The sequence below is a fragment of the Cololabis saira genome, chromosome 12 (assembly GCF_033807715.1).
Source record: "Cololabis saira isolate AMF1-May2022 chromosome 12, fColSai1.1, whole genome shotgun sequence".
NCBI classification, from domain to species: Eukaryota; Metazoa; Chordata; class Actinopteri; order Beloniformes; family Belonidae; genus Cololabis; species Cololabis saira.
Genome location: NC_084598.1, coordinates 47,591,974 through 47,611,885, shown reverse-complemented (window position 1 = coordinate 47,611,885; position 19,912 = coordinate 47,591,974). Strand labels below are relative to the sequence as shown.

At 43.5% G+C, this 19,912-nt stretch overlaps 1 protein-coding gene across 3 annotated transcripts in view; it reads right to left on the bottom strand.

The window, feature by feature from the left end:
- LOC133457563 (ephrin type-B receptor 2-like) overlaps positions 1 to 19,912 on the bottom strand; it is a 100,289-nt gene that overhangs the window by 35,494 nt on the left and 44,883 nt on the right. For all 3 annotated transcript variants that reach the window (XM_061736939.1, XM_061736940.1, XM_061736941.1), the window contains exons 2-7: positions 10,720 to 10,784; positions 8,693 to 8,977; positions 7,057 to 7,456; positions 5,756 to 5,911; positions 1,993 to 2,328; positions 650 to 774 (exon numbers count right to left, since the gene is read on the bottom strand). In XM_061736939.1, coding sequence (XP_061592923.1) covers positions 650 to 774; positions 1,993 to 2,328; positions 5,756 to 5,911; positions 7,057 to 7,456; positions 8,693 to 8,977; positions 10,720 to 10,784 — 1,367 coding nt within the window. The remainder of the gene's footprint in view (positions 1 to 649; positions 775 to 1,992; positions 2,329 to 5,755; positions 5,912 to 7,056; positions 7,457 to 8,692; positions 8,978 to 10,719; positions 10,785 to 19,912) is intronic.

Below are 19,912 nucleotides of genomic sequence, written 5' to 3'. Positions count from 1 at the left end.
TTCTCGTAGTACTAACGTAGTACTAATATAGTAAAAGTACCTTCTCGTAGTACTGCAGCTCGTAGTACTGAGGTAGTAGAAGTACCTTCTCGTAGTACTGCAGCTCGTAGTACTAACGTAGTACTAACGTAGTACCAGTACCTTCTCGTAGTACTGCAGCTTGTAGTACTAACATAGTACTGACGTAGTAAAAGTACCTTCTCGTAGTACTAACGTAGTACTAACATAGTAAAAGTACCTTCTCGTACTACTGCAGCTCGTAGTACTGAGGTAGTAGAAGTACCTTCTCGTAGTACTGCAGCTCGTAGTACTAACGTAGTACCAGTACCTTCTCGTAGTACTGCAGCTTGTAGTACTAACATAGTACTGACGTAGTAAAAGTACCTTCTCGTAGTACTAACGTAGTACTAACATAGTAAAAGTACCTTCTCATACTACTGCAGCTCGTAGTACTAACATAGTACTAACGTAGTACTGAGGTAGTAAAAGTACCTTCTCGTAGTACTGCAGCTCGTAGTACTGAGGTAGTACTGACGTAGTAACAGTACCTTCTCGTAGTACTGCAGCTCGTAGTACTAAAGTAGTACTAACATAGTACTAGTACCTTCTCGTAGTACTGCAGCTCGTAGTACTAACATAGTAAGTGTACCTTCTCGTAGTACTGCAGCTCGTAGTCCAGGATGACTCCGTTGGGCTGGTCCGGCTGAGACCACGACAACGTGATGCTGCTGGGAGTTCTGCTGACCTGGTGGATGATGGAGACGCTGGAGGGAGCTGCAGGTGGAGGTGGAGGTGGAGAAGAGAAACAGAATTAGAGGTGGAGGTGGAGAAGAGAACAGAAACAGAGTTAGAGGTTAGAGATGGAGGTGGAGGTGGAGGTGGAGGAGGAGGAGAGAAACAGAATTAGAGGTTAGAGGTGGAGGTGGAGGTGGAGGTGGAGAAGAGAACCAGAATTAGAGGTTAGAGGTGGAGGTGGAGGTGGAGAAGAGAAACAGAATTAGAGGTTAGAGGTGGAGGTGGAGGTGGAGAAGAGAAACAGAATTAGAGGTTAGAGGTGGAGGTGGAGGTGGAGGTGGAGAAGAGAACCAGAATTAGAGGTTAGAGGTGGAGGTGGAGGTGGAGGAGGAGAAGAGAAACAGAATTAGAGGTGGAGGTGGAGGTGGAGGTGGAGGTGGAGAAGAGAACCAGAATTAGAGGTTAGAGGTGGAGGTGGAGGTGGAGGTGGAGAAGAGAACCAGAGTTAGAGGTGGAGGTGGAGGTGGAGGTGGAGAAGAGAACCACAGTTAGAGGTGGAGGTGGAGGTGGAGGTGGAGGTGGAGAAGAGAACCAGAATTAGAGGTTAGAGGTGGAGGTGGAGGTGGAGAAGAGAAACAGAATTAGAGGTGGAGGAGGAGAAGAGAAACAGAATTAGAGGTGGAGGTGGGGGTGGAGGTGGAGGTGGAGAAGAGAACCAGAATTAGAGGTTAGAGGTGGAGGTGGAGGTGGAGAAACAGAATTAGAGGTTAGAGGTGGAGGTGGAGGTGGAGAAGAGAAACAGAATTAGAGGTGGAGGTGGAGGTGGAGAAGAGAAACAGAATTAGAGGTGGAGGTGGAGGTGGAGAAGAGAAACAGAATTAGAGGTGGAGGTGGAGGTGGAGGTGGAGAAGAGAAACAGAATTAGAGGTGGAGGTGGAGGTGGAGAAGAGAAACAGAATTAGAGGTGGAGGTGGAGGTGGAGGTGGAGAAGAGAAACAGAATTAGAGGTTAGAGGTTAGAGGTGGAGGTGGAGGTGGAGAAGAGAAACAGAATTAGAGGTGGAGGTGGAGGTGGAGGTGGAGAAACAGAATTAGAGGTGGAGGTGGAGGTGGAGGTGGAGAAGAGAACCACAGTTAGAGGTGGAGAGGAGAAACAGAATTAGTGTTTGTTTGTTTGGTTGGACTCACCGGCCTGGTTGGTGGTGATGTTTGGTTGGTTGGTGATGTTTGGTTGATGCTGATGTTTGGTTAAACTCACCGGCCTGGTTGGTGGTGATGTTGACGGACGTGAACGCCGGTGAGAAGGCGCTCTGCTCCGACACGCCGTTGACGGCCTGGATCTCGAAGGTGTACTTGGTGTGGGCGAGCAGGTCGCTGATGTCCACGCGGGCGTCCACCAGTCCCAGCTGCCGCGGCGAGAACTGCACGTTGTCGCCGCAGCGTGTGCAGCCGCCGCGGCCGCCGCCGCAGCTCTTACACACGATGTTGTAGACGACATCGTCGCGGCCGCCGCCCTCCTGCGGCGCGCTCCACTCCAGACGCAGAGACGTCTCGTTCACGATGGAGATGACGCTCTGCGGAGCCGAAGGAACCGCTGGACCAGAGGGGAAGAGATGTTTGAGACGACGACAGGAAGAACTAATATTACAAAGAGATGGATGTCAATTAAGAACTAATATTAAAAAGAGATGGACATCAATTAAGAACTAATATTAAAAAGAGATGGACATCAATTAAAGTAAAAGAAATATGGAATAGTTGTGACAACGACCTAAAAATGTGCAGTTCTATGCACAATTTCAAGAAAATGATTGAAGAAAATATTGTAAATAAATATAAAACACTATAACTTAGTCTTATTTATTTTTCTGTTTTCTTTATGCATTGTTTGTTTTCATGGATTAATGCTAATGTTTCAGATTTAAGTTGATCACCAGATAAAAGGGAAGAAGCTTCAGCTGCACCTTTTCAGCAAAAGCAATGATTATTTTACTTTTTTCATTTTTTGTTTTGTAAAAATTGCTTAACTTGTACAAGTGGGAGTAGCATTCATTCATTCATTCATTCATTCATTCATTCATTCATTCACTCAAGAACAAAATTAGTATATGTGTTTACTTAAAAGGATCCCCATTAGCTGACGCTAAAGCTAGCCTTCCAGGGGTCCAGACAATAAAATACTAAATCAAACATACAATCTCAATTCATAAAGTACATTTACAAAAATAAATATAAAATTATGAATAAGAAATAAAGAAAAAACATCATACAAATCATATATAATTAGATGTATTGATCTCACTCAATCAGATACGCTATATGTTGTTAAGGTGACGACAACAAATATGTTCTTAGTCTTCGTTTCAAATCAGTCTCTTCTGATGTTTGAATCACCTGGAAGGTTTTCCAACATATCTGATCTATAAAGTTCTGTCATCTGTATAGAGTCTTAGGGAATAAAGTACTGTCATCTGCATAGAGTCTTAGGGAATAAAGTACTGTCATCTGTATAGAGTCTTAGGGAATAAAGTACTGTCATCTGCATAGAGTCTTAGGGAATAAAGTACTGTCATCTGTATAGAGTCTTAGGGAATAAAGTACTGTCATCTGTATAGAGTCTTAGGGAATAAAGTACTGTCATCTGCATAGAGTCTTAGGGAATAAAGTACTGTCATCTGCATAGAGTCTTAGGGAATAAAGTACTGTCATCTGCATAGAGTCTTAGGGAATAAAGTACTGTCATCTGCATAGAGTCTTAGGGAATAAAGTACTGTCATCTGTATAGAGTCTTAGGGGATAAAGTACTGTCATCTGTATTTGTCTTAGGGAATAAAGTACTGTCATCTGTATAGAGTCTTAGGGAATAAAGTACTGTCATCTGTATAGAGTCTTAGGGAATAAAGTACTGTCATCTGTATAGAGTCTTAGGGAATAAAGTACTGTCATCTGTATAGAGTCTTAGGGAATAAAGTACTGTCATCTGTATAGAGTCTTAGGGAATAAAGTACTGTCATCTGCATAGAGTCTTAGTATACAGGTAACAGGTAACAGGTGAGTTACTGGTGTTTCTTACTGGTGCAGGTAACAGGTAACAGGTAACAGGTGAGTTACTGGTGTTTCTTACTGGTGCAGGGAACAGGTGAGTGGGTAACACTTTACAATAAGGGTCCCTTAATTAACGTTAGTTAATGCATTATTAAGCATTAATTAACAGTTTAATAATAGTTAAATAACCATTATTATGTATTACTTAACATTAATTAGCATATTAGTTAATGCATTATCAACAGTTAGTTAATGCATTATTAAGCATTAATTAACAGTGTAATAATAGTTAAATAACCATTATTATGTATTACTTAACATTAATTAGCATATTAGTTAATGCATTAATAAACAGTTAATGAATGCCTACTGCTCAGAGTTAATTAATACATTAGTAAGCATTAATAAACGTTACATGATGTAATTATTTATCCTTATGTATGCATTACTTAGTATAAAGTAATACATTAGTTAATACATAGTAAAACGTTAATAATGTCCCTAGTAATCATTTACTAATGGTGTTTATTTGGAGTGAATATGCATTAAGTAACAGCTACCTAATACATCTACTAATCATTCGCTAATGGTGTACATGTTTACTGGATGGGCATTATTAAACAACTATTTAGAGTCTTAAGTAATCATTTCCTAATGGTGCTGTGTATGTTATCAGGTAGCTTACCTGACCTTATGAACGGTACCCTGACATAAACCTTAATAAATGTATAGGAGTGGCTCATAACCATTACTTAACCATTAGTAAAGGCTTGCTGGACCCTTATTGTAAAGTGTAACACATTTATCCCTTAGGTAACACATTATCAATGCTTAACTGCCTCATAAGCATTACTTAACCATAATTAACCATTAGTAAATACTTTTCTGGACCCTTATTGTAAAGTGTAACACATTTATCCCTTAGGTAACACATTATCAATGCTTAACTGCCTCATAAGCATTACTTAACCATAATTAACCATTAGTAAATACTTTTCTGGACCCTTATTGTAAAGTGTAACACATTTATCCCTTAGGTAACACATTATTAATGCTTAACTGCCTCATAAGCATTACTTAACCATAATTAACCATTAGTAAATACTATTCTGGACCCTTATTGTAAAGTATAATACATTTATCCCTTAGGTAACACATTATTAATGCTTAACTGCCTCATGAGCATTACTTAACCATAATTAACCATTAGTAAATACTATTCTGGACCCTTATTGTAAAGTGTAACACATTTATCCCTTAGGTAACACATTATTAATGCTTAACTGCCTCATAACCATTACTTAACCATTAGTAAAGGCTTGCTGGACCCTTATTGTAAAGTGTAAGACATTTATCTCTTAAGTAACACATTATTAATGCTTAACTGCCTCATAAGCATTACTTAACCATTAGAAAAGTTTTACTTATATATTAACTAATGTATTACTTAATACTAAGTAATGCATACATAAGGATAAATAATTACATCATGTAACGTTTATTAATGCTTACTAATGTATTAATTAACTCTGAGCAGTAGGCATTAATTAACTGTTTATTAATGCATTAACTAATATGCTAATTAATGTTAAGTAATACATAATAATGGTTATTTAACAATTATTAAACTGTTAATTAATGCTTAATAATGCATTAACTAACGTTAATTAAGGGACCCTTATTGTAAAGTGTTACCGGTGAGAGTTTCTTACTGGTGCAGGTAACAGGTAACAGGTGAGTTACAGGTGTTTCTTACTGGTGCAGGTAACAGGTAACAGGTGAGTTACAGGTGTTTCTTACTGGTGCAGGTAACAGGTAACAGGTGAGTTACAGGCGTTTCTTACTGGTGCAGGTAACAGGTAACAGGTGAGTTACAGGTGTTTCTTACTGGTGCAGGTAACAGGTAACAGGTGAGTTACAGGTGTTTCTTACTGGTGCAGGTAACAGGTAACAGGTGAGTTACAGGTGTTTCTTACTGGTGCAGGGCATCTGCGGCGGGTCAGCGCCGGCGCGGTAGTAGCCGCTACGACACACGCAGCTCGTCGCTGCTTCCCCAGTGGTTCTGCTGTTGACGGGACACTGAAGACACAGATGATCTCCCTGGGAGGACTTGAAGAACCCGGACACGCAGGCTGAGGAGAGAAGAGAAGAAGAAGAGGAGGAGGAAGAAGAACAGGAGGAGGAAGAAGAACAGGAGGAGGAAGAAGAGGAGGAGGAAGGACAGCAGTCAGGACACACCATTGGACACACCGTTCAAAAAAACACATAACTATTAGATATGTATCAATGTAGACAGACTTAACAGCATGACTATAACAAAGATAGACACAGAAAATAACTCCTATCAAAGTCAATACATCAGATAAGTGAAGCCAGCGCTACAGCAAAGAGATAATTGATTAACAGTCAGTCGTCAGTTGTGTGAAAACCGCGCAAAGTTATAGAAATAAGACCTGGAAACAGGCATTGTGACGTAGAATTGTCAAATTTGTTTAATTCACCATACAAATTGTTACAGATTACTTTTGTAATCCTGAATTACAGCTGTTATCTGGGTAATTTACACAGTTTCAGATAAAGCTGAAGTGAAGATAGCGGAGCTGTTTTATGGTTCCGCGTTAAATCGACGCAGAGCCTACGGTGTAGGTTACGCAGCGACGCGCGCCGTACACCGTGCCCTACGCCGTAGGCTCTGCATCGATTTAACGCGGACCCATAAGCTCCGGAGCCCGCAGGCAGAAATCTCAACATTTTTGGTGCAAATTTCTCTACAGGCGTAGCTACAACTATTAGATTTCATCTATTAAACCAACATCTTCCTAAATGATTTATTTCAGCCAGTCTGTACTCTGGCTGTGAGCTGCTGCTGCTCCCCGGGGCCGGCGGCTCTTCTCATCTCCGAGTCATATTTCTTAACAGGCGTTATTTGGATAAACTGAGCCCAGGTTGGGGATCTTAACCGTTACTTTTACGCCTGAAAAAATATTAAAACTTAATAAAGTGGCATATTAACAGCGCTACAGCTGAAATTAAAACAGCTTTTGTCTCTCAGCTTCCTGATCAGGGGAGGGATGAAAACGAGGGGGAGTAGGAGAAATGGGACAGGCACCTGGGCCAAGTGCCCTAGATCTCAAGTGCCCTAAAATCTCCCCCTTCTTTTTTAGGGGGTAGGGAAGAAAAGAAGGGCGAGTGAAGAAAAGTAGGGGGAGAATTGAGATTGGACCTTAGTGTGTATCATGTTAGTGTGTATCATTAATAGCAATGTTTGAACACTAACCTTTACAGACGGTCCCGTTCTCCAGGGCCTCGTACCCGGCCTTGCACAGGCAGCGTCCGATGGGAACCATCCACTCCCCGTCTCCGTTGCAGTACAGCTTGATGGGAACGTCCACCTCCTCCCCGTTGGGGACGCAGTTCCCCCGGGCCGCCACCAGGGAGGCGCTCTCCGCCCCGGACAGCGTCTCCGGGAACACGGCGCCGTTCCTGGTCACGGTGGGACATTTCCGGTAGAACACCCGCACGGCGACCAGCGACATGCAGGCGCCGTAGTCCTGGAACGCCAGGTAGAAGCCCCGGCGGGAAACCGGCCCGAAACTCCGAACCTCGCTGTTGATTTTCACCACGCGGCCGCCGAGGTCCACGCGGGAGAAGCTCTCGTCGGCCGCGATCGTGTCCACCTGCAGTTAGTTAGGTAATCTTTAGTTAGTACGCCTTTATCAAGGTCCACCTGCAGTTAGTTCAGCTTTAGTTAGTTAGTCTTTATCAAGATTAACCTACCTAACTAACTTATTTACCTAATTTACCTAATTAACCTGCAGGTAGCTCTGCTTTAGTTAGTTAGTCTTCATCAAGGTCCACCTGCAGTTAGTTAGTTCAGCTTTATTAAGCATGAAAATGAATAAGCAAAATAATAAACATTTACAGGTTTTTCTTTGGTCAACATGGTGATTATTTGGACCGTAAAGGTCTGGGCTTGAAGCAGAAAGCTGATCTTGCTCACCTTTTAACATAATAGAATATGAATAAAGAACAAATGAAGTATCATGAGGCTACGCAAATAATAATAATAATAATAATAATAATAATAATAATAATAATAATAATAATAATAATAATAATAATAATAATTAAAGCTGCAAGCAGCGATTAACGGGCCCTCGCGCCGACTTCCTGTTGGGTTTGGGCCATGTCGCCAAGAGACTTTTCTTTAAGTTGTGACATGATACAGGTGTGTACCGATTTTCGTTCATGTACGTCAAACCGTATCGTGGGGCTTGAGACACAAAGTTTTCCAGGGGGCGCTGTTGAACAGTTAGGCCACGCCCATTAATGCAAACCATTAAATAGCAAATTTTTCACCAGTCCTGACTTGGTGCAAAATTTGGTGACTTTTGGGGCAGTTTAGGGGAAAAAAGACCCTCATTTAGTCGGAAAAATATAAATAACGAGAACGATTCCTACAGATAAAATAGGGCCGTTCTTAGTCTTCGTTTCAAATCAGCCTCTTTTGATGTCATGAATCACCTGGAAGGTTTTCCAACATATCTGATCTATAAAGTTCTGTCATCTGCATAGACTCAGACTGAGGGAATATGAGAGCTTTCCAACAGATACAATAGGGCCCTCACACTGTCAGGGCTCGGGCCCTAATAATGATAATAATAATAATAATAATACTAATAATGATGGTAATAATAATAATAATAATAATAATAATAATAATAATAATAATAATAATAATAATAATAATAATAATAATAATAATGATAATATTAATAATAGCTGTAATAACTGTAATAATAATGATAGTAATAATAACGATAATAATAATAACTATAGCTTTGAAAACAGAAAGTGAAAAGATGGTGAAGAAACCAGTTTAAGTTGTGATGTCATCATGGTGGTCTCCTCACCTTCACCCAGGGGTTCTCCATCCAGGCCGGGAAATTCCCGGCGGCCACGTCGGCGTCGGACTCGTAGTAGAACAGGTTGAAGGTTTCCTTGCAGGAACCGGGAACGTTGGGGATGGAGCTGCAGTCCCGGACGGAGAACTTCATCTGGACGTGGATCCGCTGGGCGCCGCGGCGGAGGATGTGCTTGGTCCGGATCCAGTTGTTCTGGCTGCTGTCGAACACGTTACACACCTGGTAGGTCCGGATGGTGTTCATGTGTTCATCGTAGCCGCTGACCTCCTCCCACTGGAGAATAAAGAACAAGAACAGGTCAGGTGACATTAAAGATGGTGTTCATGTGTTCATCGTAGCCGCTGACCTCCTCCCACTGGAGAATAAAGAACAGGAACAGGTCAGGTGACATTAAAGATGGTGTTCATGTGTTCATCGTAGCCGCTGACCTCCTCCCACTGGAGAATAAAGAACAGGTCAGGTGACATTAAAGATGGTGTTCATGTGTTCATCGTAGCCGCTGACTCCTCCCACTGGAGAACGCTCTATATGCTCTATATGCTGCCGTCTTTTTGTCAGGAAGGTTGCAGTGAGGACCCAGATGCAGGAGAGCAGGAGTTCCAAAAAACTGAGATTTATTCGCTTAAACTAAACCAAAAGTGCTACTGAGCGGGATAGAAAACCAGAACATGAACGTGAACGTGGCTACAAAAACCTGACTGTGGACCAGCAGGGATCAAGGGAAAGAGAAGACCAGATAAACACAAGGACGAGACAATCAGGGCAGACGGGAAACAGGAAGTCAAACCAGAACTGAAAAACAAAGACGTCCGAAATGCCAGACTGAACAGTATATACTCAAAATTATACTTAAGTTCGGCACACTTTTGAGTAAATATCAGTAGTATTTATGCATTAATTGGGATGAACTACTCAGAGCCACACTGCACTTCCTGCCGTTGGGAGGGGGAGTTGTTACCATGGTAACAGCATCACTTCCTGCCGTTGGGAGGGGGGGTTGTTACCATGGTAACAGCAGCACTTCCTGCCGTTGGGAGGGGGAGTTGTTACCATGGTAACAGCAGCACTTCCTGCCGTTGGGAGGGGGAGTTGTTACCATGGTAACAGCAGCACTTCCTGCCGTTGGGAGGGGAGTTGTTACCATGGTAACAGCAGCACTCCCTGCCGTTCGGAGGGGGGGTTGTTACCGTGGTAACAGCAGCACTTCCTGCCGTTGGGAGGGGAGTTGTTACCATGGTAACAGCAGCACTTCCTGCTGTTGGGAGGGGAGTTGTTACCATGGTAACAACAGCACTTCCTGCCGTTGGGAGGGGGAGTTGTTACCATGGTAACAACAGCACTTCCTGCTGTTGGGAGGGGAGTTGTTACCATGGTAACAGCAGCACTTCCTGCCGTTGGGAGGGGGGGATGTTACCATGGTAACAGCAGCACTTCCTGCCGTTGGGAGGGGAGTTGTTACCATGGTAACAGCAGCACTTCCTGCCGTTGGGAGGGGGAGTAGTTACCATGGTAACAGCAGCACTTCCTGCCGTTGGGAGGGGAGTTGTTACCATGGTAACAACATCACTTCCTGCCGTTGGGAGGGGGAGTTGTTACCATGGTAACAGCAGCACTTCCTGCCGTTGGGAGGGGAGTTGTTACCATGGTAACAGCAGCACTTCCTGCCGTTGTGAGGGGGAGTAGTTACCATGGTAACAGCATCACTTCCTGCCGTTGGGAGGGGGGGTTGTTACCATGGTAACAGCAGCACTTCCTGCCGTTGGGAGGGGGAGTTGTTACCATGGTAACAACAGCACTTCCTGCTGTTGGGAGGGGGAGTTGTTACCATGGTAACAACAGCACTTCCTGCCGTTGAGAGGGGGAGTTGTTACCATGGTAACAGCAGCACTTCCTGCCGTTGGGAGGGGGGGTTGTTACCATGGTAACAGCAGCAGCAGTAGCAGCTCCGCTCCGCTCCTTCCCGTTTATTCTGGCCCAAACAAGATGACATTATATAATGTTATTATTTCACTCACCCCCACTGACGGGTAGATGGTCCAACCCAGTTCTGCCGTCGCCGTCGTTGAATCCATCAGAACTTCTGCAGGAGAGAAAGATCAGAGTTACAAACAGGTTTCTACCACTACTGTCATTCAGCAGAGGCTTTTATCCAACGCGACTTTCATCTGAACAAACACACCATTTCACCCGGGGAGCACTTAGGGTTAAGGCCTTGCTCAGGGGTCGAAGGCGGTTCATCTTGGTTGCCATTCTGACCCCAGACCCAAACCCAAACCCACCTCTGTAGCCACTAGACTACCACTCCCCTTTCTACAATCATCACAATCAAGCAGAAGATAAGATGTCTGAAACCTCCCAAAGGAGGAAACATGGACTAAAGAGTCTGGATCAGCCCCTCCTCACCCCGACATGACAGTTCTACCGTCTGAAACCTCCCAAAGGAAGAAACATGGACTAAAGAGTCTGAATCAGCCCCGACATGAGAGTTCTACCGTCTGAAACCTCCCAAAGGAAGAAACATGGACTAGAGTCTGAATCAGCCCCTCCTCAGCCCGACATGAGAGTTCTACCGTCTGAAACCTCCCAATGAAACATGGACTAGAGTCTGAATCAGCCCCTCCTCACCCCGACATGAGAGTTCTACCGTCTGAAACCTCCCAATGAAACATGGACTAAAGGAAGAGTCTCAACCAGAACCAAAGCTGGACCAACAAAGGTGGACATGGTGGAATTACCTGCCCCCTACTACAACGTAGAATTGTCAAATTGGTTTAATTCACCATACGAATAGTTACAGATTACTTTAGTTATCCTGTGCTTGACCCGGTCTTTGTACGTTTTGACCGTATAGAAACGTATTTCTTGCCGTTGTAAGAATGAGATGAACCTGCTGGATCTACTGCCCTTACTGACTAACAACTGCTGCTTTCTATTATTTTACCTCTTTTATTATCATTTAATTTAATTTTATTTTCTATTTTCTGATTAATTGTGTCTTGCTGCTTTTAATGTTGATGTAAAGCATTTTGAATTACCTTGTGTTGAATTGTGCTGTACAGATAAACTTTCCTTGCGTTGTCTCACTACCTGCCTTATACTCAACGGAACACCTTAAAACACCTGGAATAAAATACCTGGAATACGACTAAACCCTACAGCCAATCAGCCATGACCAAGGGGCCAGACCTAAGAGGGATAGGCGGCCCCCCGACTATTATGGAGCACATAAGCCACAACAGAAGGCATTTCCACGTAGTTCTCACAAGAGGACTCTTTGTACCAAGTCAGCCTCTAGTCTCCCTACAAGCTCTCAATTTAGTGGAAATTCCAGGTGCAGCCTTGCTTCTAATTAGAGTGATCTCCAAACCAGTATTCTTGAGGAAAAGAAGAAGAAAGATGAGCTGGAGGAGCTTAGAAGACAAAGACAGGCGGATAAGGAGCTAGATCAGGGGTCGGCAACCCAAAATGTTTTAGATCCATATTGGACCAAAAACACAAAAACCAAATATGTCTGGAGCCGCAAAAAATGAAAAGTCTTGTATCAGCCTTAGAATGAAGGAACACATGCTGCATGTTTCTATATTAGTTATAACTGGGGGAGATTTTTTTTTCATTATGCACTTCGAGAAAAAAGTCCAAATGTCGAGAAAAAAGTTGAAATGTCGAGAAAAAAGTGGAAATATTGAGAAAAAAGTCAAAATGTTGAGAAAAAAGTCAAAATTTCGAGAAAAAAGTTGAATATCGAGATTAAAAAGGAAAGGAAAAAGGAAGAAAAAAGAGAAAAAAAAGAAGAAAAAAAGAATAAGAAGAAAAGAAGAGAAAAAAGGAAAAAAGAGAAGAGAAAAAAAAGGAAAAAAAAGAAGAAAAAAAGGTCAAACATTTTTGAAAAAGCTCCAGGAGCCACTAGGGCGGCGCTAAAGAGCCGTGGGTTGCTGATCCCTGAGCTAGATGAACAATTTAAAACTATTGCTGAGAAAGCCAGAGCTGCCCAGCACGAGCAAAAAGATGCAGGTTGGCCTGGACAGACGCATACGTATCAAAGAGCAGGAGCTGGAGTCAGCCCAGCTTGTGTCTAGTTTCATTAGACATAATCTCTCTGAGGAGGATCACACTGGTGCAGCCTCTGCTCCTATGTCCTCACCTCTTCATGGAAATGTAGCCACATCATTGTTTTATGACCTGCCTCCCTCCAGGATATTCACTCCTGCCCCCCCAAACCTCTCATTCCTCGACTCCCCCGCTGTCTCAACATAGCTTTCCCAGAGGACTAACTGGGACCTCCCCAACCCTTCCCATGCCTCAACCAATACAGCAAAGCCTAGCCGCTGCTCAGGTTCCTTCTTTGCCCTCTGTAGCTACTAGGGGTGTAACAATATATCGTGCCACGAAATTTTGCGATACAAAAACATCACGATACGTGTCATGGAGGTGACAAACTGTATTGTGATATTGGGTTATTAATATTAATCTAATGTGTTGACTAGTAATGTGTGTATTTGTGCCGACCGCGGCTCGACCCTCGGACCAAAATCTTCTCCGCTCAGAAGAAACTAGTACCGTTTTGGTCCCGATCACGGGACTCTAGCGGGGTTTTGAGCTCTGAACCTTTAAGTCTGGTGTAGAGTTAAGCCTTACCTTATATATATGGGAATTGGAAGATGGCGCCGTTGTGTGTGGCTGGCCGTCTGCCCCTGTTACTTTTTCTTTGTATTATCCTGTTTTGGGCGTTTTTTGTCCATAATGTGTCACCGCTACTGGTGTATGATCGTCTGGCCCTTTTAAATATCCGCAATTCTGTGGTCAAGCTACCGATCCAGGACTTTAATGGACAGCCAAAGACGCCGCCGCCGTTGCTGGCGTCTATTCCACCGTGCATATGGCGTTCATCCATCGGGTTGCTACGCAACGGCCGACGCAGGAGACGAGGAAGGAGAGGTGGAGTAGTGTATAGGCTGAGAGCTTACCTGGCCTCGACATCCACCCATAACTATGGTCGTCAACCCGGCTACAGCACGCAAGGCTCCACGGATTACTGCTATCGATGGCTGTTGCCGGCAGTCCCGGAGGCCGGGTATCCGCTCCCCTGTCACCGGCCCGTGAGAATCCACAGACGGGGCTGTGTGTTGGAGAATCTCCGCCCGATCGGTCGTGCCTCCCGACAGTCTGACCAGTGTTTAATTCGCATGGCTCTGGTGAACACTCGGTCCATGGCTAATAAGACTTTTATCCTGAACGACTTGTTTGCCTCTTCTTCCCTGGATTTCCTTTTGTTGACGGAAACCTGGCTGAAACCAGGTGACAACAGCGCCTTCTCAGAGCTCCTCCCACCTAGGTGTTCCTTCTTCAGCTCGCCTCGACTTTCGGGTAGAGGGGGCGGGGTTGCTGCTGTGTTTAAGGACAGTTTTAAATGTCGGCTTCTCCACACAGATACTTACTCCAGTTTTGAGCTACAATTATTTGTGTTGGAGTTTGCAAGTCCTGTGTTATGCGCTGTTGTCTATCGCCCTCCCAAATATAATAAGGACTTCATTCATGAGTTTTCTGAGTTTTTAGCAGACTTTCTCCCCAAGTATGACAAACTACTGATTTGTGGGGATTTTAATATTCATGTTTGTTGTGCTCCTGATCAGTTCGCCACTGATTTTAAAAGGCTTTTAGAAACTTTTAATTTAATTCAATTAGTGGACAAACCTACACATCATCTTGGGCATACTCTTGATCTAATTATTTATTCCGGGCTGTCAATCTCCCTTTATGAGATTTCTGAGACTGCCATCTCAGATCATTTCCCCGTTATTTTTGAATTTCTAGCCCCTTCACCAGTCAGCAAGCCTCTCATTCCATCCCGCCAGCGTCGCATCATCACATCTTCTGCAGCTGAAGAATTTTCTGCTGCATTCAGGGACTCTCAGTTTTTTGCATTGAATGACATGGTCCCCCCTCTTTGTCCAGATGAGTTTCTGTCCTCCTTCCACACCACTTGCTCCGGGATTTTGGACTCTGTGGCCCCTCTAAGGCAAAAAATTGCAAAGCCAAGAACAGAGCCATGGCTAAACGAAACCACACGGGTCGTTAGGCGGCGGTGCAGGCAAGCAGAACGAAAATGGAAAAAGGACAAACTACATGTGTCTCTGGAGATTCTAAGGGACTGTCTTGCTGAGTTTCAGAGAGTTGTGAGGGAGGCAAAATCTCAGTTTCTCTCTGATATCATCTCCAGAAGTGGCCACTGTTCCAGGGTGTTGTTTAGTACAATCAACTCTGTTATAACCCCACCTACCTCTCCTGTGACTGATTTCTCAACTGCTACTTGTGAGAAGTTTCTCAACTTTTTTATTGATAAAGTAAACTCTGTCAGGCAGGCTACCAGCAATTATTCGGGTACGGATTTATCTGCTTCCCCGGCCCATTCCGCTGTATTGGACCACTTTCAACTGGTTTCTCTCTCCTCCCTTGCTGACATCATGAAGTCTTTGAAGCCTACTAACTGTCCTCTGGATGTTATTCCGGCCAAAATTTTAAAGAGTTCTTTTAATACTGTGGGGCCCAGTCTTGTGATGCTTATCAATGCCTGTCTTAATTTAGGAACAGTCCCAGCTGCCTTTAAACATGCCGTGGTTAGGCCCCTTTTAAAGAAAACGCATCTTGACTCCTCAGTTTTGTCAAATTTTAGACCAGTCTCTCATTTGCCTTTTCTGTCTAAGGTTTTAGAAAAAGTTGTTTTTACCCAGTTAAGATCATTTCTGGAGAACAACTCTGTTTTTGAAAAGTTTCAGTCTGGGTTCAGGTCTCGTCACAGCACTGAGTCTGCCTTGTTAAAGGTGCACAATGATATTGCCCTGTCTGTTGATGTCAAGTGCCCTGTTGTCTTAGTGCTGCTAGATCTCACAGCGGCTTTTGATACAGTCGACCACACAGTCCTTCTGTCACGCCTGAAACATTATGTTGGCCTTCACAGCACTGTACTCAAGTGGTTTACGTCATATCTGTCAGATAGAACCTTCTCCGTTATGCTTGGTGATTCCTGCTCCTCCTGTGCCTCCCTCTCATGCGGCGTCCCGCAAGGTTCTATTCTAGGCCCACTTCTTTTTTCATTATATATGTTGCCACTTGGGTCCATTATAGCCAGACATAACTTATCATTTCATTGTTATGCAGATGATCTACAGATCTATCTGCCACTGAAGCCTAAAGTCACTAGTGCACAAAGCTCCCTGCTGGAATGCATTGCTGACATCAAACAGTGGTTGGCACGCAATTTTTTACATTTAAATGAGGACAAAACGGAGTGCATTTTGTTTGGTGACACCGTGATGGCTGACTTTGGCTCTTTGTCCGGATCTTTTAGTCCCAAAGTTAGGAATCTGGGAGTTATTTTTGATAGCTTTTTAAAATTTGACCGACAAGTGGACAATGTCGTGAAGACAAGTTTTTATCAATTGCGTCTTTTAACCAAAGTCAAAACATTTTTGAGCCGTCACGACATGGAGAGAGCTATCCATGCTCTAGTCAGCTCCAGATTGGACTATTGCAATGCACTTTATGTTGGCATTGCCCAATCCTCTTTTAGCCGTCTTCAGCTGGTACAAAATGCAGCTGCCCGTCTTTTAACAAACACACCCAGACGAGAGCACATCACCCCGGTCCTCTATTCCCTTCACTGGCTGCCTGTTCGTTTTAGAGTTGATTTTAAACTTTTAATGTTTGTTTTTAAAGCTCTTAACGGCCTTGCCCCTCCTTATTTATCGGAGATTTTAACAGTGCGTGAGCCTGGCAGAGCTCTGAGGTCCTCCAACCAACGTTTGTTGGAAGTGCCCAGGTCAAGGCAGAAGCGCTGGGGTGACCGAGCCTTTTCAGTTGCCGGCCCCAGGCTCTGGAATAAGCTCCCCTGTGAATTACGCACCATCTCTGACCTTGGCCTTTTTAAATCTAAAATTAAAACTTATTTATTCAGGGTGGCTTTTAATACCCAGTAGTGTGGCGACACTTTTTATACTTGATGTTTTTATATGTTCATATGTTTTATTCTTGTTTTATATTGTTGTATGTTATGTAAAGCACTTTGGTTCACCTTGAGGTCGATGTAAGGTGCTATACAAATAAAGTTTACATTACATTACATTATTAAATTAAACCTTTTTGGGGTGGTGAGTAGGATAAACACGGGACAACTTGTGCTGGGTTCCAGTGTACTTTAATGTCCCTCAACAGTGTAGGATTTTAGAACATCAACACAGCACCTAGTGCCGTACTGTGGCGTATCACTCCGCCCAATCTAAAACAGACTAATCACTACAGATAAACTAGTCCCTGATTTACATCAGAATATAAAGAATAGATTTATAAAATAATCAACCCTGAATTACCAAAATAACCTTCTTAACTAAAATAAATCTCCTCTTACACTTATAAGGTGAGCATGAATCAGTCTTTTTATGATGTAAAATTGTATGTATTTATTTACTTTTATTTATTTATTTATTTAATTTTAGTTGTTAAATTTCTGGGAAATAAAAAAGTCAAATCACACATGAGAAACTATTCAGTTTGTGTCTAAATATTTGTACTTGTATGAAACTGAAGATCATAATGCAAACCTGACATTTACTTTTAGTTCAGTTTGTGGAAAATGGTTGGCCTGGCTTTCTCTTTAAAACTTAAACAGTTATAAAGCTTTACAAACTAACAATAAAACTTAAACAGTTATAAAGCGTTACAAACTGTAACAATAGGGCAAACGCACAGTATTGTTTTGTATTTTGTGTCTTTCAAATAAAAGACCATTTTTTCCAGTCATATGTTCCTCATTCAAGGTTGTTAAAAAATACTGCTATAATATGGTACCGTATGGTGAGATTAGTGTATCGTTACTCCCCTAGTAGCTACTGCTCAAGCTGCACCAAGTATCCCCCGAGTATTGGCTGAGGCTATACCCTCTTCCAGTCACCATGCAGCTATCCAGGAAATACCCTCTACCCGTTCTACTCACCATGTACCTCCAGTCACTGTCCGAGCCCCTACCTATACTGCAACAATACCTGTTCCTGGACAGCCCACTCTGATTACTAATTTACAACCAATGCACGCCATGTCATCCCAGCAGCCACGATCTGTGTACTCACATATCCAAACCCCCAATGTTATGGATTTGTTAGTAGCCTCTGCTTATGGGATACCAAGGCCTTCACTTCCTGTGTTTAAGGCCCCGTTTCCACATAGCCGGGCATTTACAAAAATGGATATTTCCCCCTCTACGTTTTGAAAAATTCCATCGTTTACACAAGATTGTTTTCAAAATCCCTTCGTTTACACAAATCCGCATAAATAGGCTGTTAACCAGCCAATCAGAATCCTGGAAAAAACATCAACAAATGACACGTGTAACTTCCAGTTAAGGCTGATTTATGGTTCTGCGTTACACCAATGCAGAGCCTACGGCGTAGGGTACGCGGCGACACACACCGTATGGCACGCGTCACCGCGTACCCTACGCCGTAGGCTCTGCGTCGATTTAACGCAGGACCATAATTCAGGCTTTACTTCCAAGATGGAACGAGAGTCTTTAGTTTGGAGTGACAGAGAAGTGGAGTTACTTTTAAGTGTGACATTAGAATATACAACAGGTAAAATACAAGAAAATATTGACGGTGGCCAAACTAATTGTAAACACAGGTCGCACACATGGCGCTGGTGACGTGTCTGTTGCATAATGTGACGTTGTGAAGCCTAAATCTCCGTTTTCCTCCGTTTTACTCCGTTTTCCTCTGTTTAGACGCAAACGTGAAAACGGAGTTTTTGAAAATCTCCACTTTGGCCGGAGTTTTCAGAAATGATGGTTTTTGGAGACTTTGAGCTTCGTTTTCGTGTAAACTAACGGCCAAAACGCATGAAAACGCCTCAGTTTTTGCTCCGTGTAAACGGGGCCTAAGAGTGGATGAGAGAGTGACTTTGCCCTTCTGAAAATGGCTCTGGATAATCTCCTTGACAACCAGCCACATCTCACTGAACAGTATAAATATCAGATCCTGTTGCAACATCTGCAGCACCCAGGAGCCAGCAAACTGGCCAGATCCAGCATGCATGATCCAAGACCATATTCCACAGCTCTCTTAGCACTCCAAGAGAAATATGGTCAGCCAAGACTCCTAGTCCAGAGCGAAATCAGAGCGATATTGAACTCCCCCTTTATTCGCATAGGTGACGTAGAGGCCTTTGATGATTTGTCCCTGTCCGTCCATGCTCTGGTGGGAATGTTGCTGTCCAGAGCCGTCTGGGAGATTTGCCAGGCCCTGTGCGAAATTGCCGTGGAGGGCCCTCGAAATTCGCGAAATTTTTGGGTTTTTCAGGTCTATATGCGCAATTTTTACTCTCCAATTAGCAAAATACTGGATACCTTCCCCTGTCTCATCATCATCTCTTGCCTCGACGAGGGGCCCCACGGCTGCTTGAGACCCGGTCGGATCGGTGATTTTTCTAACAAATTTATCAAACAAGCCTTTCAGAGAGGCAATAAACTCTTCCATTTTCTTTAGTTTTTTCTTTTGACCTCCCCTGATGGAAATTTCCTGATTCTGTCTCGTTCTCTCGACATTGTGTGACAGTTTGTTCCAACTCCACCCGTCTGGATCAGAGCTTGTGTCTGCGCTTGGTCTGATCAGTTGTATGGAACAACAGACACGCGTCATCATTGCACATATATTTATTGATATGCACAGACTAGTAACATTTAGGTCTGTAATGGAACGTGACTGTTGATATTTATAAGGGAAAAAAGGAAAAAAAAAATATTTTTTTTTCAAAAACGGCCCATAGCACGAAGCCCCGTGCGGTCTCACGGTTCGCACACCACTTGCGGCGGCCCTGTTGCTGTCCCTAGAGGGCCCCAATGGATCTGAATGAAGATGTGCCTCTCATGTCGACAGACTCCTCAGTAAACTCCCGGTGCAGTACAGAGATGGGTTTGTTGAGCACTGTATTAACCGTGGTATTCTGACCGGGCAGGCGAGCCAAACCTATTCCCTGCTTGACCTTTCAAAGTGGCTACAGTTAAAGTCGAGTCCCAAACGCATATCAGAGAGAGCTGTTGAGCTCCACAAGCAGGAAATACCACGAGCAGGAAAGGAACGCTAGCCCCCCAGACAAGTCTCCTCTGTCTACCTGTCAACATCTGAGATAGATGGCACACCAACAGCTTACATCAAAGTAAGTCAA